Below are 14,078 nucleotides of genomic sequence, written 5' to 3'. Positions count from 1 at the left end.
GGCAAAGCGATTCCAGGAACCGCTTGTCCTCCAGCAGCAGGTTGTTAAAGTGCCAGTACGCGGACCGTGCCTGAGCGCGGAGCTGGCCGAGCCCCGCCCACACCAGGTGGTCATCCGAGCACGGCACCTGCTCCACAGAGGCCGTCGGAACGCTGGGCAAGTACGTCCTAGAATTGTAAAGACGGTCGATTCTGGACACTCCCAACAGAGGGCCCACAAATGTGTCCACCTGCGATTCAGGATGGAGAGTTCTCCAGGCGCCCACCAAGTCGAAGGAGCTGACCAGGTCCCTTAATTTCACCACCGCCTGCGTGCTGCACTGGACTCTACCACGGTCCTTGTCCTGGAGGGTGCAATTGAAATCCCCTCCAAGGATGATGCACTCGCCCACAGGAATGGTGCCAAGAAGAGTGGACACTTTGTCAAAGAAAGTCGTTTGCTGCGGCCCGGCCAGGGAGCGTATACATTCACAAAGTGACGCACCACGTCCCCGTCGAGGACCGTTAAATGCAACAGACGGCCTGGCACTGGCTCCTTGACCCTCCAGCTCTCTGGCTGAAAATGTGGAGCCAGCAAGATAGCCACCCCGCCCGAACGTGGGGCGAAGTGACTCATGAAGACTCCCCCTTGCCACTCCAGGGTACACTTAGCTTTGTCCCCCGGAATGGCGTGGGTTTCTTGCAGGAAGCACACCCCATACTTTGCGTCCCGGAGGACAGAGAAGCACTGGAAACGGTGATGCACATCCCTGCTGCTGTGGATGTTGAGTCTGGCTATGGTTACCTCCAAGTCAGTTGTAGCGTGTGTCCTTCACGAATCACCCATAACTGCTCAGAGGGAGTAGAGGGTTGTTGCCCCCTCCACTCCCTCAGGAGCCCCCCGAGGAACAGAACAGCCTGTCGCTGCTCCCCCTGGTCTGAGTCGATCCCACCCCCAGGATCACCCTCAGGCGGGTTCCTCGCAGGCTTCCCCCTCAATTCAGAGTCCGTGGCAACCCCGCCTCCACTGTCATAGCCGGCCCCTCGGAGAGACTCGGAAAGACCCCCGGGAACAGCTCCGGGATGGATCCTGGGCTCCTTGGCATCGTCTGCTTGGGCCTTGTGAGCGGGGAGCCTTCCTCGCCGTCGCCCGCCCACGACCCGAAGATATAGGGGCTCTGGTGACTGCCGCAGGCCCCTGGACGGGCACGGGGTCAGTACTCGTGATGGGGCCAAGGTGTGGATGGATTCGGTCTGACCGTCACGCCGTCTTCCGTTTGGCCTTTTTAGGCTGCCTCTGGTCTATTGGAGTCTCCCTCTCCCCCGCCAGTAGCCGCGGTGTTGTCAGGGGCCGGCTGCTGGGCAGACGAAGAGGTGGTAGAGGAGAGGGGGGCAGTGCCAGCCACGGCCGACCTGGAGATGGTGGTGGCAGCGGCCGTTAGGGTGGGGCAGTTCCGGCGAATATGCCCCAGCCCTCTTCAGGCATGGCACCGCAGACCAGATCACTTTATGATCCTTCCCTTGGTGGGGAACCACAAAACCTCCCAGCGTGACCTCCTCCCGGGTCAGGCGGGCAAAAGCCTGACGCTCCGAGTATACATGACGGAGGGAAGGGTCCCGAGGCCGAGTGTCAGCGGCGCCACCCCGGACCTGACCTCCCCCAGGAGGTTGAGATGGGGGAGGAGGAGACACGTTCGGCGATGGCCTCCAGCGGGTCCACGGCCATGTGTGTCCCACCCACTGTGAGCCCCTTTCCAGGACACGGTGGACCGCCTGCTCGGCCCGCAGGAAAAACACGGCTTTGCCGTACATCCTAGAGGCGGCTACGATGGCCAAGAGGCCGATGACCTCGGCCATCGCACGAGTGCACGCCTCGATGGCCATGGTGGGGAGGGCATAACATTTGACCCCAAGTTGCCGCGTTAGTAGGCGGAAGGGCGAGGGGGCCGCCGAGGGTCGAGAGGCTGTTGCCCCCGCATAGGTTCTTTGGCGCCCTGCCCCCAGCAGAGTGGAGGATGCCCCTTGGGTACTGACCATGCCCACACTTGGTACGGCACAGCCATGTAACTGAAATCCGAGTACTGGGGGAAGGACGTGGCACGACAACAGCAGGTGCCACAGGGGAAGGTGCTGCAGGGCAACAGCAGATAGTCACTGTAAACGGGCAGCGTTCTTCAGACCCGGAGGGGCCTAAAGCAAAGTGGCAACTGCCACACACCCGCCACAGGGGGTTAAAGAAGTGGGCGGACGGCGCTCTTCAGCCCTGTGGGGGCCCAAGACAAAGTCCTTTGTCTTCACAGCAGACCCAGGCGGTCCCACTCCCACCTCAGGCAGAGGGGCGGGAGGACAAAAGGCAGGGTCTTCACCCCGGGAGGGGGAACAGCACCAGGCCCCAGGTGGTCCTACCTCAGGCAGAGGGGTGGGAGGACAGAAGTCAGGGCCTTCTACCAGTGAGGGGGCACAGCAACAGTCCCCAGGTGGACCCACTCCCACCTCAGGCACGGCGGTGGAAAGACAAAAGGCTGGAGGCAGGGTCTTCACCCCGGGAGGGGGCAGCAACCGGCCCCAGGTTGTCCCATTCTCTCCTCCAGCAGCAAAACATTTCATTGATTGACTTCATTTTCACCCCTTTCCAATTTGAAATTGAATTTGGTTTATACACTATCCTGGCTCACACAGTCCGCTGGCTGATACATTTCAGTGGCTTTGGACAATTGGCTGGTCTTGGACATCCGCTGGTTTGAAACACTCCCCTGATTTCCACACTCCCTGGTTTACCCACACCACTGATGTAGTCACTCCCCTGGTTTCCAATTTGTAATTGAATATGATTTGAACACTCCCCTGGTTTACACAGTCAACTGAGTCACACGTTCTCCCCATGTTTCCTTTGGGTGCTCCGGTTTCCTCCCTGTCCAAAGATGCGCAGGTTATGTGGATTGGCTATGCTAAATTGTCCTTAGTGTCCAAAAAAGGTTAGGGAAGGTTTCCGGGGAGAGGGTTGAGGTATTGGCTTAGGTAGTTGTGGGGCTGGTTTAGCACAGTGAGCTAAACAGCTGGCTTGTAATGCAGAACAAGGCCAGCAGCGTGGGTTCAATTCCCGTACCGGCCTCCCCGAACAGGCGCCGAAATGTGGCGACGAGGGGCTTTTCAGTAACTTAATTGAAGCCGACTTGTGACAATAAGCAATTATTATTATTAGTTTGCTCTTTCCAAGGGCCATTGCAGACTTGATGGGCCAAATGGCCACCTTCTGCACTGTAAATGCTATGAAATCTATGAACTCCGCTCCTCCAGTTGAAAGCTTCTCCAGTCCCCACTTGAATAGTTGACATCCAGTTCTGAGCAGCTTGCAGCACTTTCTCTGTAAGGTGCACCATGACATACTGCCAAACCTGGATTTTAAAATTCTTCTTCAGTTTCTTCTTCCGTTACTGCATGTTTACCAGTAATAATTCTTATAATATGTCATTGCTCAGGTCTCTTGTAGCATGAGACCTGGTCTCGTCCTGATGTCTGAAACTGCCTTTTTCATTCTGCTTAAGGTATGAATGTTCTTTTCTGTAACGTATGTACTACATCAATGACATTAGTATGTACTACATCAATGACCGATACTGTCTATGGCACAGTGATGGAGCTGGATTTTGCTGACATTTTTTGCATAATTGAAAAATACATTCCAGCCGTAATACATTGAGAATATCTTTAATATCTGCGACTCCAGTTCATGTGTTCCAAGAAGTTTTCATAGTAAACTTACACACATCGATTAGGAGCTGCCAGATGTGTACAACTATCATATTCATTTTAAAGCCACGCAGAATACACGGGCAAAATGCTGGAGTTAAAATAAATCATTCTCTGCCAGAATCTGAGCATTATGGAATAGTGTAATAAACAAAAAATGTGTATTACAGATGAATCCGTACATATGGATTGTAAACAGACAGGTGGCCCATAAACCCACAGCAGGATTTTATTTCAGTCAGGTTTTTCTCAATGTTGTTGTCACTGCTCTTCTCACATTTTATCCAAAACATTCACAGCAATGTTCACATGAGCCCCAGTTTGAAATCAAACATTCTGGATTCTACTTCCGGATGAAGGGCGGGATTAATAAACATCAGTTAGTCCTGGTAAATGAAGGGTAAATGAATGAACTGAATCAGCAGTATTTTACAGAGCAGGACTTTTAAACTGTATTTTACCTGCGACCCATTTTAACCAACCGGCCATCCTTTGGGACCCATGCTGGCCAGCCTTTGGGACCCACACCAGCTGACCTCCGCGACCCACTATGTTCTCTTATCTTTAATGCAGCAGGTGAGCTTGCTTGGTCCTTATGATCTCACTCCAATCAGGTTTAGAGGAGAGGGCAGTGCATGTATCAGGTGCAGAGTTCAGCTGGTTCCTTTGTGCTGTCTTCATCCTTTTGAGGATGAAAAATCCAACCTTGAAGATGTAGATCCTTGTGATGTGTAATAGCAAAAGAATGCTTGTTTTACTCCGTACTGGGTACTCCTTGGAGACGCTATGCCAGAATTCTGAAAACCTCATGGAGTTGTGCTGTATTTGTAATGTGCTGTCACAGGTAAAGTGCAGAAGCTCAGTTTGTACATTTGGAGTCAGCTATAAATCAGCAAATTGAGTCTGGGGTCTTGAACTCAAAGGGAGTTTTCACCAACTAATTCTCTCTCAAAATCTGAAACTTCTCCTCTGGAAAATAGCGATATAAACTGTTGTTCAGCGCAGCCAGTGTATCGGCAGTTCCCTTACTAACCGTTTTCTTCGATATGTCATTGCAGTGTGGGGAACATGTAGTAGGTTTGGCTTTCTACGCGCAGTTTCCTATCGTTCAATTACTTTTGGAAAGCATCAAATTCTTCACAGCGCCAAAAGCAATCATCCACGTCAGGAGGAGGCGGTCCGGCCCGGTGTGTACCGCGCCTGTGCACTGCCTGATCGGGCTGAGTGGGCACGCATGCGCGGTATAGCCAGCACCCAGGACAGACCCTGGAGAGTGACGTGTTATTACCAGCAGAGAGAATGTGCTGCTGCAGAGGGAGGCCCAGAGTCAGAGCAATGTGTCAATTAGGGGGAATCTGACTGGCCAGCTTCCACCCTACTTCCACCACCTCCTCTGGCAGCGCGTTCCAGACACCCACTACCCTCTGTGTAAAAAAACTTGCCTCGTACATCTCCTCTAAACCTTGCCCTTCACACCTTGAACCTATGCCCCCTCGTAATTGACCCCTCTACCCTGGGGAATAGCCTCTGAGTATCCACTCTGTCTATGCCCCTCATAATTTTGTAGACTTCTATCAGGTCGCCCCCAACCTGTCGTTCCAGTGAGAACAAACTGAGTTTCCTCAACCGCTCCTCATAGCTAATGCGGATTATTCTGGAAAAGAGCAGGTGTGGCAGTTCTCAGTTATTGTGTGTCTGCAGTTTCCTCCGATCATGGCGGAGGACAAGAAAGCTCCAGCTCCCAAGAAGGGCGCTAAGAAAACCCAGAAGAAGGCACCAGTAAAAGGCAACAAGAAGAGGAGACGAGCCAGGAAGGAGAGTTACTCCATCTACATCTACAAAGTGATGAAGCAGGTTCACCCCGACACCGGCATCTCCTCCAAGGCCATGAGCATCATGAACTCCTTCGTCAACGATATTTTCGAGCGCATCGCGGGTGAGGCTTCCCGCCTGGCCCATTACAACAAGCGCAGCACCATCAGCTCCCGGGAGATCCAGACCGCCGTGCGCCTGCTGCTGCATGGGGAACTGGCCAAGCACGCCGTGTCGGAAGGGACAAAGGCGGTGACCAAGTACACCAGCTCCAAGTAAAACTGTTCTCAAACTCATCAAAACCCAACGGCTCTTTTAAGAGCCACTCACAACTTCTGGAAAGCAGCCAAACCATCGTTTTTAAATTATTATTGGATTATGAATAGCCAAATCGGTTCAAATAGGGTTTCCCTGGAACATAACATCCTGGGTGATGTCCAGTTATCGCCCGGTCGATCTTCGTGCCTTGAAAATAAGTCTCATCATTTAGTGACTGCTCGGTGTCCCTGTGTGTCTTTGGTGTCTGACTTGGTCATATTCGGTCCCTGTCGCTAGATTTGGAGAGACAATAGAACTCCAAAACCTCCCTTTCAATTTGTGTTCACGTTTCCAAAAACCTCCCTTTCTCTTTCAGGCTTCCTCAATAATCGATCAGTTTATTGAGAGCACACCAGTGTTGTGGGAAAACTCCATTTCAATACTGACACTAGCTCCAAATTGCTCACTCCACTTTTAACACTGAAGTAGTCTACAATATGGAATTTTTAAAATAAGTTTTGTAGTTGGCTGTAAATTAGACATTCTGTCTGCGGCTGAGACCGTTTTAAACAGCAGCCAGATTAAACTCGATTGGACTCCAGATTGTAAAAATCTGTGGAGACAGTTTCGGATTAAATGCCCTTTTTATAAATCCGAAACATTTCCACAGATTCTCCCAGACATGCTGAGTTTATCCAGCATTTCTCTTCAATTCACATTTGCAGCATCCGCATTATTTTGCTTTAATTCATTTTGGGTTTGTTCTGTTAGAGAGAAAACCCGAAATGAGAAACTGACAGATAAAGGGAAACTGTAGATTACGGACAGAGAATCCAACAATCTTATACTCAGTGATTTAGTCACGTGTTTACGGTCCCTATTCAATTTTATCTCTTTTATCTTTTCGCGCTCGTTTAAGCTTTGAAATAAATATTCGGTTGGAATCTGAACATTTGGCGCCCAAACTTTCCGCCCTCAGCACCGTGGAGTCTCCTGATTGGTGCCTCAAACAGACATCTGATTGGTCAGTTTGTGGCAGGCTCCACAATGTTGTTCAGATAACCAATCAGCAATGTGTGCACCGCCATTCCCCCTGAAGCGAAGTGAATGTGGGGGTGCTGCCTAATATCCAGGCCGTGCTGCTGCCCAAGAAAAGCAGCGCTGGCGCCGGCAAGAAGTGAAGCGACCATTCTTTAACCTAATAACACAAAGGCTCTTTTCAGAGCCACTCACTTTATCAGAAAAAGAGCGAATTGTTTTGTGTCACTCAGATTCTGCCCTGCTACTTAATGTGGAGATGTTTCTGCAATAACTATCTGGGTTAATGTATGTGACTCGTTTCTTACTCGGAGCCATGAGAGACGAGAGAAACTCCATTGCAATGAGGCGTTAATTGTAACTTGGAGGCATTGGAATCAGTAACAGGAGGTCGCAGCTTTTATTTGTCGATTGAGCGGCTCTGAACCAGCGCTGGGACCGGGAAGAATCCAATAACCCAAAGGCTCTTTCAGAGCCACCCACTCCCTCCGGACAAGGGTGACCTGTTGTCCATTCGCTGAATTATGTCACTAAATCACCGCATCTCAACTGGGGGAATTGGGTGGTGAAGCTCCCTTCCTGACAGACTTGGTGGCTCTTAAAAGAGCCTTTGTTGTTGTTATTGGTGAAGCCGAGTTTTAGGCGCGTTCCCCGCGGATGCGGCGGGCCAGCTGGATGTCTTTGGGCATGATGGTGACTCGCTTGGCGTGGATGGCGCACAGGTTGGTGTCCTCAAAGAGCCCCACCAGGTAAGCCTCGCTGGCCTCCTGCAGGGCCATGACGGCGGAGCTCTGGAAGCGCAGGTCTGTCTTGAAGTCCTGAGCGATCTCTCGCACCAGGCGCTGGAAGGGCAGTTTGCGGATCAGCAGCTCGGTGGATTTCTGGTAGCGGCGGATCTCCCTCAGAGCCACAGTGCCGGGTCTGTAGCGATGGGGCTTCTTCACTCCGCCCGTGGCTGGAGCGCTCTTGCGGGCCGCTTTGGTAGCCAGCTGTTTGCGAGGAGCTTTGCCTCCGGTCGATTTGCGCGCTGTCTGCTTGGTCCTGGCCATGATGTGAAACTGGGGGAAACGCACACGCTGAGAATGCTGGCGCCGCTCTCTCGCTGCCTATTTAAGACATTATAGTGACCGCCCACTTCTCCTCATTGGATGCAGCCCGAACCCGTGGACAAGTTTGAAAAGAGCGATGAGCGGCAAGGATATCAGCGCCCTGATTGGTGGACCTGCAACTGACACCCCATCAATTTCAAAAAGCCCGCCAATTTCACAGGGACCATGAACGGATATTTGACAAAACCGAAAAAATCAAAACTCAGTCTCAAGTTATAAATATCAAAAACTTCTCAATGATTCCTGGTCCCATTTTTGTCTCAGATTCGACCCACTGCCTGAGCACCCGGATTAAATTCAGATTCACTCCCTGATTGTTCTACAACAGACTGGGATAAAGCTCCTATTGAGGGGCGGAATTCTGTCTCATTTTTATCTGATCAGCGATATCGGTTCTTTCAATGCAAAGAGCGATAGATATTAAAGAGAAAATTGGCTGATTCGTTCAGCGACTGTTCTGGGGGAGATGGATAGAGGAGGCGGTGTTTACAGATCAGTTATGTAAACCAAGCTTCTGATCAAATTCTGACGCTGAACATTCATCTCCGAAAGTAGATTAATAAAATCCAGCAGGTACAATTTCACAGGGACAAGTAACGGATATTTGAGAAAATCAATCCCAAATTGGAAACATCAAAAACTTCTCGATGATTCCTGGTCCCTTTTTTGTCACATTCGATGCATAAAACTGTGCAGGTATTCATTCCCGCTCTCGTTACAATGTCAGTGTTCACTATGTGCGGTTACAGGTTTGACTTTGGAGAAAGGTTTTGTTTCAGACTGTACAGCACATCAATGTCGCCTTATAATGTGAAAAGAGAAATCAATGATAGGAAAGGAGTTCCTGTTATAACAGTACAAACTTTAACAAAATCGTGGTATCTCATTTATGACGCGTGAAACCAAGTCCTTACATTCCTTTATTATCCAGTCCGCCCCGACCTGACTGAGTCAGGGAGAGAGGCGGGGAGCGGACTGAGTGACAGACAGAGCAGTGAAATGTCTTTGATCATCCAGCTCCTCCTCCTGCCTGCTCCAACCCACATTTTATATTCCAAACAGAAGTGAAAAGAGGGCGCTGAACACGTACAAACTGCAACATCAGACAGCAGCGAGTTAGAAACGCGGATCTATTAAATCCAGACGTGTCAGTAATATTCCCGCCTCAGTTCACTCCTTTCAAGAACCAGCCGAACTATCTGCTCCCATTTCAACCCCAGCTCCGATTCCATCCCCACAACTCCTCTCCCAGACGGGTTGCGAATTTTACTAACACCCCTTCCAGCTGATATAAAGTGTTTATGTTGTGAGGCGGGATTTCTCCGCCCTGTTAACTCTTTTACAGACTCTCCCCTGAATCTGTGAATAATGAAACTAACACAAACTGTGACTGTTCCCCCGGACACATCCCCGTTTAGGAAGAGGCAGCAACATCCCTGTGTTTTAGTGCAGAGTGGGGGGAGAGGCCCGGTGCAGAGCATGTCAGCGAGTGAGCGGCAATACTGGATTGACATTTCTGTCTGAAATCTGCTCCCAGCACCGGGACAGCGATTCATTGGTCGGGGGATCAGCTGTTTCCTGAGAGATGTGGGTGGCTCTGAGAAGAGCCTTTGGGTTCAGAGGTTTACAATTTGCTCGCCTTCTTTCACTTCTTTGCTGGTTTCTTAGCCGTTGCTGATTTCACTTTGGGCTTGGCCTTCAATTGGGTCGGATTTATTCTGCCCGTGGTCTTTTTCACAAGTGACTTTTTCTTCGGGGCTGCTTTCTTCGCGCTCTTTTTGGGAGTTGCCGCCTTCTTGGCTGCTGGTTTCTTGGGAGATTTCTTGGCTGCTGGTTTCTTGGGAGATTTCTTGGCTGCTGGTTTCTTGGGAGATTTCTTGGCTGCTGGTTTTTTGAGAGATTTCTTGGCTGCTGTTTTCTTCACTGAAGGTTTCTCGCCTGCTCCGGTCTTTCTCACTTTCCCCCCGGTTGTCTTCTTAACGATCTTGAAGGAGCCGGAGGCGCCCGTGCCCTTGACCTGAGCCAAGCTGCCGTTGTCCAAACTCCTCCTGACACTTTGCTTGATCTGGGCCCCCCGTTTATCCACATCGACCCCTTTGCTCCGCAGCGCCTTCTTTATGGCCTGTAAGGAAATCCCCTTGCGATCGCCGCTTTCCGCCACAATCTGGAGGATCAGCTCGCCCAGCCCGGGACCTTCTTGTTTCTTCCGGGGAACCGCCTTCTGCTTCTTGACAGCCTTGACTGGGGTGGCGGCTGGAGGAGCCGTTTCGGCGGCTGCACTGTCGCTCATGTCCGGAACTCTGCACAAAATCTCTCCGTCAATGTGGGTGAGAAATGAAGCCTCTGGTGGCGGCACTGAGCAACTTAAAGGCAGCGAGCGGACGGGGCGGAGACAACCTGCTCTCAGCTCCAGGCTGCTGCTGCCTCTGTGTTTTTCTCTCGTCCCAAACTCTCCAATTCCACTCAAATTCCAGCTCCACAGTGTCCAGGAACAATCCTTCCTGTCTCTCACACTCGAATGTTTGCTGTAGAAAAGGTTTCACGCGATTTGAAGGCTCCATTTTGCATTTCAACCCGTTTTACTGATGCACTGTTCGCGCTCTCTCACCCGATCGCTCTCATTTTCCCAACCTTTCCACAGAAATCTGGAAAGCAGCATCGAAACTGCCCTGAAATCCAATTTGGAAAAGTAGATGGGAACAGGGGGATTGTTTGAATGAAAAATATTTCCATTCAGTTCCAGAGGGATTGGGAGATCTCCTGGTCAGAGCGGACACACAAACACAGTTGGTTTCTCCTGTTTGGCCCGCCCCTTTCACACACTCTCTCTTCCACAATATTCACATCCACACACAAGGTCTGGAAATGACATTTCCCAGGGCAGAATTCTCCCTCTTCTCAACACTTGTTTCCCAACCCGTGTCTTAATTACTGTTCAACTCTCTGAGTTTTCTGCTCCCTATTTTCTGTTTACCTAAATACCCGGCAGCAGCCAGTCATATTTTAAAATCTAAATTCATTGATGACACACCTCCCTTGAAGGTGAAAATACAATTGATCTCCTCTCTCTCAGTGGAGATTTTCCAGCTTGATGTGATCCTCCTGCACTGCCCGGTAACACTGAACCGCAAACTCAACAAGCAGGGACCCCCAGTTAAAGAATAATCCCACCCCCTCTGAGAGTGGAGCATTTCACAGTGACACAGATTCTGACCATTCTGACCCAAACAGCAAATTTTAAAAATAAAGATGATCTGATAGACCTGGACTTTCTGTGTGGAGGAGGGACAGTGACCGTTTCACCCACAACACGGCAGCTGTGTTCACAGTGAGGGCCAGTGTTACAGGTGTTATCACTGTGTCCAGTGTTCACAGCGAGTGCCAGTGTTCCACGTATAATCACTGTGTCCAGTGTTCACAGTGAGGGCCAGTGTTACACGTGTTATCACTGTGTCCAGTGTTCACAGCGAGAGCCAGTGTTACACGTGTTATCACTGTGTCCAGTGTTCACAGCGAGAGCCAGTGTTACACGTGTTATCACTTTGTCCAGTGTTCACAGTGAGGGCTGTTGCTAACATTTGCCTTAGTTTAATTGCTCTGTTTCATCACCTTTGCTCTTGAGTCGCCAGGTATCTTTCTGATACCGCCACGTGGTTCAAGTCCGAGTAATGGTCCATAATCCAATACACCGCTTAGTAAGATTTAAATCAAAGCTCATTTATTATACACAGTAATCACTACTCGTGTATAAATTCTACGTGTGAGCTACTTCTACGACTAACAGGCCAATACTTAACTTGGAACAGGCCCACCAGGTCAGGGAAACGAATGGCCTTTTGTTTGGGTTCTGAACCTGTGGGATTCGAAGTTGGTACAGATTGGTAGCTAGGAGCACCTATCTCATAGCGAGCGTTGAAGTAAGACTTACTAGATATCAGCGGTGGCTAGACCGGTCACTGTCAAGGGTTGGTTCTCGTTGCTGAGTGACCCGGTCAAGCAGAGAAGCAGCGGGGCGATTTGAACTTGGGCTTGATTCTTATAGTCCCCAGGGGCTTCCTGCCTTTCGGGGCGGACCCTGTACCTGGTTCCAAGTGATTGGACTTTGTCCCAATCACTTGGTTCGATTTTCTCCAATGCTGGAGCGGTTCCCTGATCGATGGGCAGTCCTGAGGTAGTCGTTCACCTCCCATTGTGTCGGCTTCTGCTGGCGCCAAAGAGTCTGGTTTGGCTTCATGTGTCTAAATGTTGCTCATTGTTCCCGGGGATTGCTCATTAATATGCAGATGGCTGGTGTTTTGTTCTGCTGATGGCTGCCGGTATCGATCTTGTCTGGCCTTTCCAGAGGTAAATTCACATTCAACCTGCAGCTGCTCGTTTGTGTCCTGTTGGCTGACTTTCCCATCAGCCATTGCCGTTCGCCATTCTAAATCGGGAGTTAGCCATTTTAACTGGCTGCAGGGCCAGTGTTACACGTGTTATCACTGTGTCCAGTGTGCACAGTGAGAGCCAGTGTTACATGTGTTATCACTGTGTCCAGTGTTCACTGTGAGGGCCAGTGTTACACATGTTATCATTGTGTCCAGTGATCATAGTGAGGGCCAGTGTTACACATGTTATCACTGTGTCCAGTGTTCACAGTGAGAGCCACTGTTACACGTGTTATCACCATGTCCAGTGTTCACAGTGAGGGTCAGTGTTACACGTGTTATCACTGTGTCCAGTGTTCACAGTGAGGGCCAGTGTTACACGTGTTATCACTGTGTTCACAGTGAGAGCCAGTGTTACACGTGTTATCACTGTGTCCACAACACACCGAATGACAGATTGAAAATGAGAGACAGAGAAAAATAGAGAGAGCGACATAGTAATACAGAGATGTGGAGCGGGAGAGAGGGAGTGAGATACTCATATTGAAGTAGACAGATATTGAGGACAGAGACACATAAAGGAAACGAGAGAGAAACAGAGAGAGAGAGAACAATAGAACGAGTGGCACATAACACAGAGATGTAGAGCGGAAGAGAGGGAGTGAGATAATCATATTGAAGGAGAGAGACATTGAGACACTTAGACAGAGACAGAAAGGGAAGGAGAGAGAGACAGAGGGAGAGACAGAGAGAGAGACAAAGAGAGGGACAGAGAGAGAGACACACAGGGAGACAAAGAGAGAGAGACACAGAGATAGAGAGAGCATAAGTCTGCCGCTCCTAATCGATGCGTGTATGTTTAATCTGAAGGGAAATAAAGTAAAGCAAAGATCCGGAACACATGGAACATGGACATAGAGGCTGATGAAAGATAATGGACAACCGTTTTCATCTCGTTTGGAACTTAACATTCATGCTCAATTATTTATCATGAAAACTTCTTAAAATTTGTGAACTGGAGTCATAAACATTAAATATATTCTCAACCTGACACAAAAGCAAATCAGTTTTCTATTATTCAAAAACCCCCCAGCACAATCCAGCTCCATCACTGTGCCATAGACACTCTCGGTGCTTGATGAAGTTCATACTAATGTCATTGATGTAGCCCAGATGTTACAGATAAGAACATTCATAACTTAAGCAGAATGAAAAAGGCAGCTTCAGACATCAGGACCAGGTCTCATGCTTCAAGAAGAGACCTAAGCAATGACACACATTATAAGAAGTATGATTGGTAAACATGCAGACTTCTATATTAGACAAACTGAATAAGAATTTTAAAATCCAGCTTTGACAATATGTCATGGTGCCTGTTGCAGAGAAAGTGCAGTAAGCTGCTCAGAACAGGATGTCAGTTATTGAAGTGGAGACTGGAGAAGTTTTCAACTGGAGCTGAATTCTTTGACAAGAGTATTAGATTTGTTCAGAGATTGTGTTGAGCATGGGAGCTCAATAAGGAAGCTTTTACTATTTCCCCCCAGTACAATATGTCCCACACCAACACAAGGATGTTACAACCCCCCTCCCCCGGTTTGCACACTGCCCTGTTTACACACTCCCCTGTATTACACACTCCCCTGATTTACACACTGCCCTAATTACACATTCCCCTGGTTTCCACACTCTTGTGGTTTAACTCTCCTCTGGTTTCACACACTCATCTGATTTAAATAATCCACTGGCTTTACACCCCCCCTGATTTA

General features: G+C 49.5%; 1 protein-coding gene and 1 long non-coding RNA gene across 2 annotated transcripts in view; both read left to right on the top strand.

Moving 5' to 3' along the window:
- The window catches only part of LOC140399994 (uncharacterized), a 58,768-nt gene that overhangs the window by 33,702 nt on the left and 10,988 nt on the right, over nt 1-14,078 (top strand). The window lies entirely within an intron of this gene.
- On the top strand, nt 5,442-5,886 carry LOC140400106 (histone H2B 7-like). The gene has a single exon (XM_072489585.1). The coding sequence runs from the start codon at nt 5,442-5,444 to the stop codon at nt 5,817-5,819; it is 378 nt and encodes a 125-aa protein (XP_072345686.1). The 3' UTR covers nt 5,820-5,886.

This window comes from Scyliorhinus torazame, chromosome 24 (assembly GCF_047496885.1).
Source record: "Scyliorhinus torazame isolate Kashiwa2021f chromosome 24, sScyTor2.1, whole genome shotgun sequence".
NCBI classification, from domain to species: Eukaryota; Metazoa; Chordata; class Chondrichthyes; order Carcharhiniformes; family Scyliorhinidae; genus Scyliorhinus; species Scyliorhinus torazame.
Note: the sequence above shows the minus strand (reverse complement) of the source record. Positions and strands in the feature narration are given on the sequence as shown.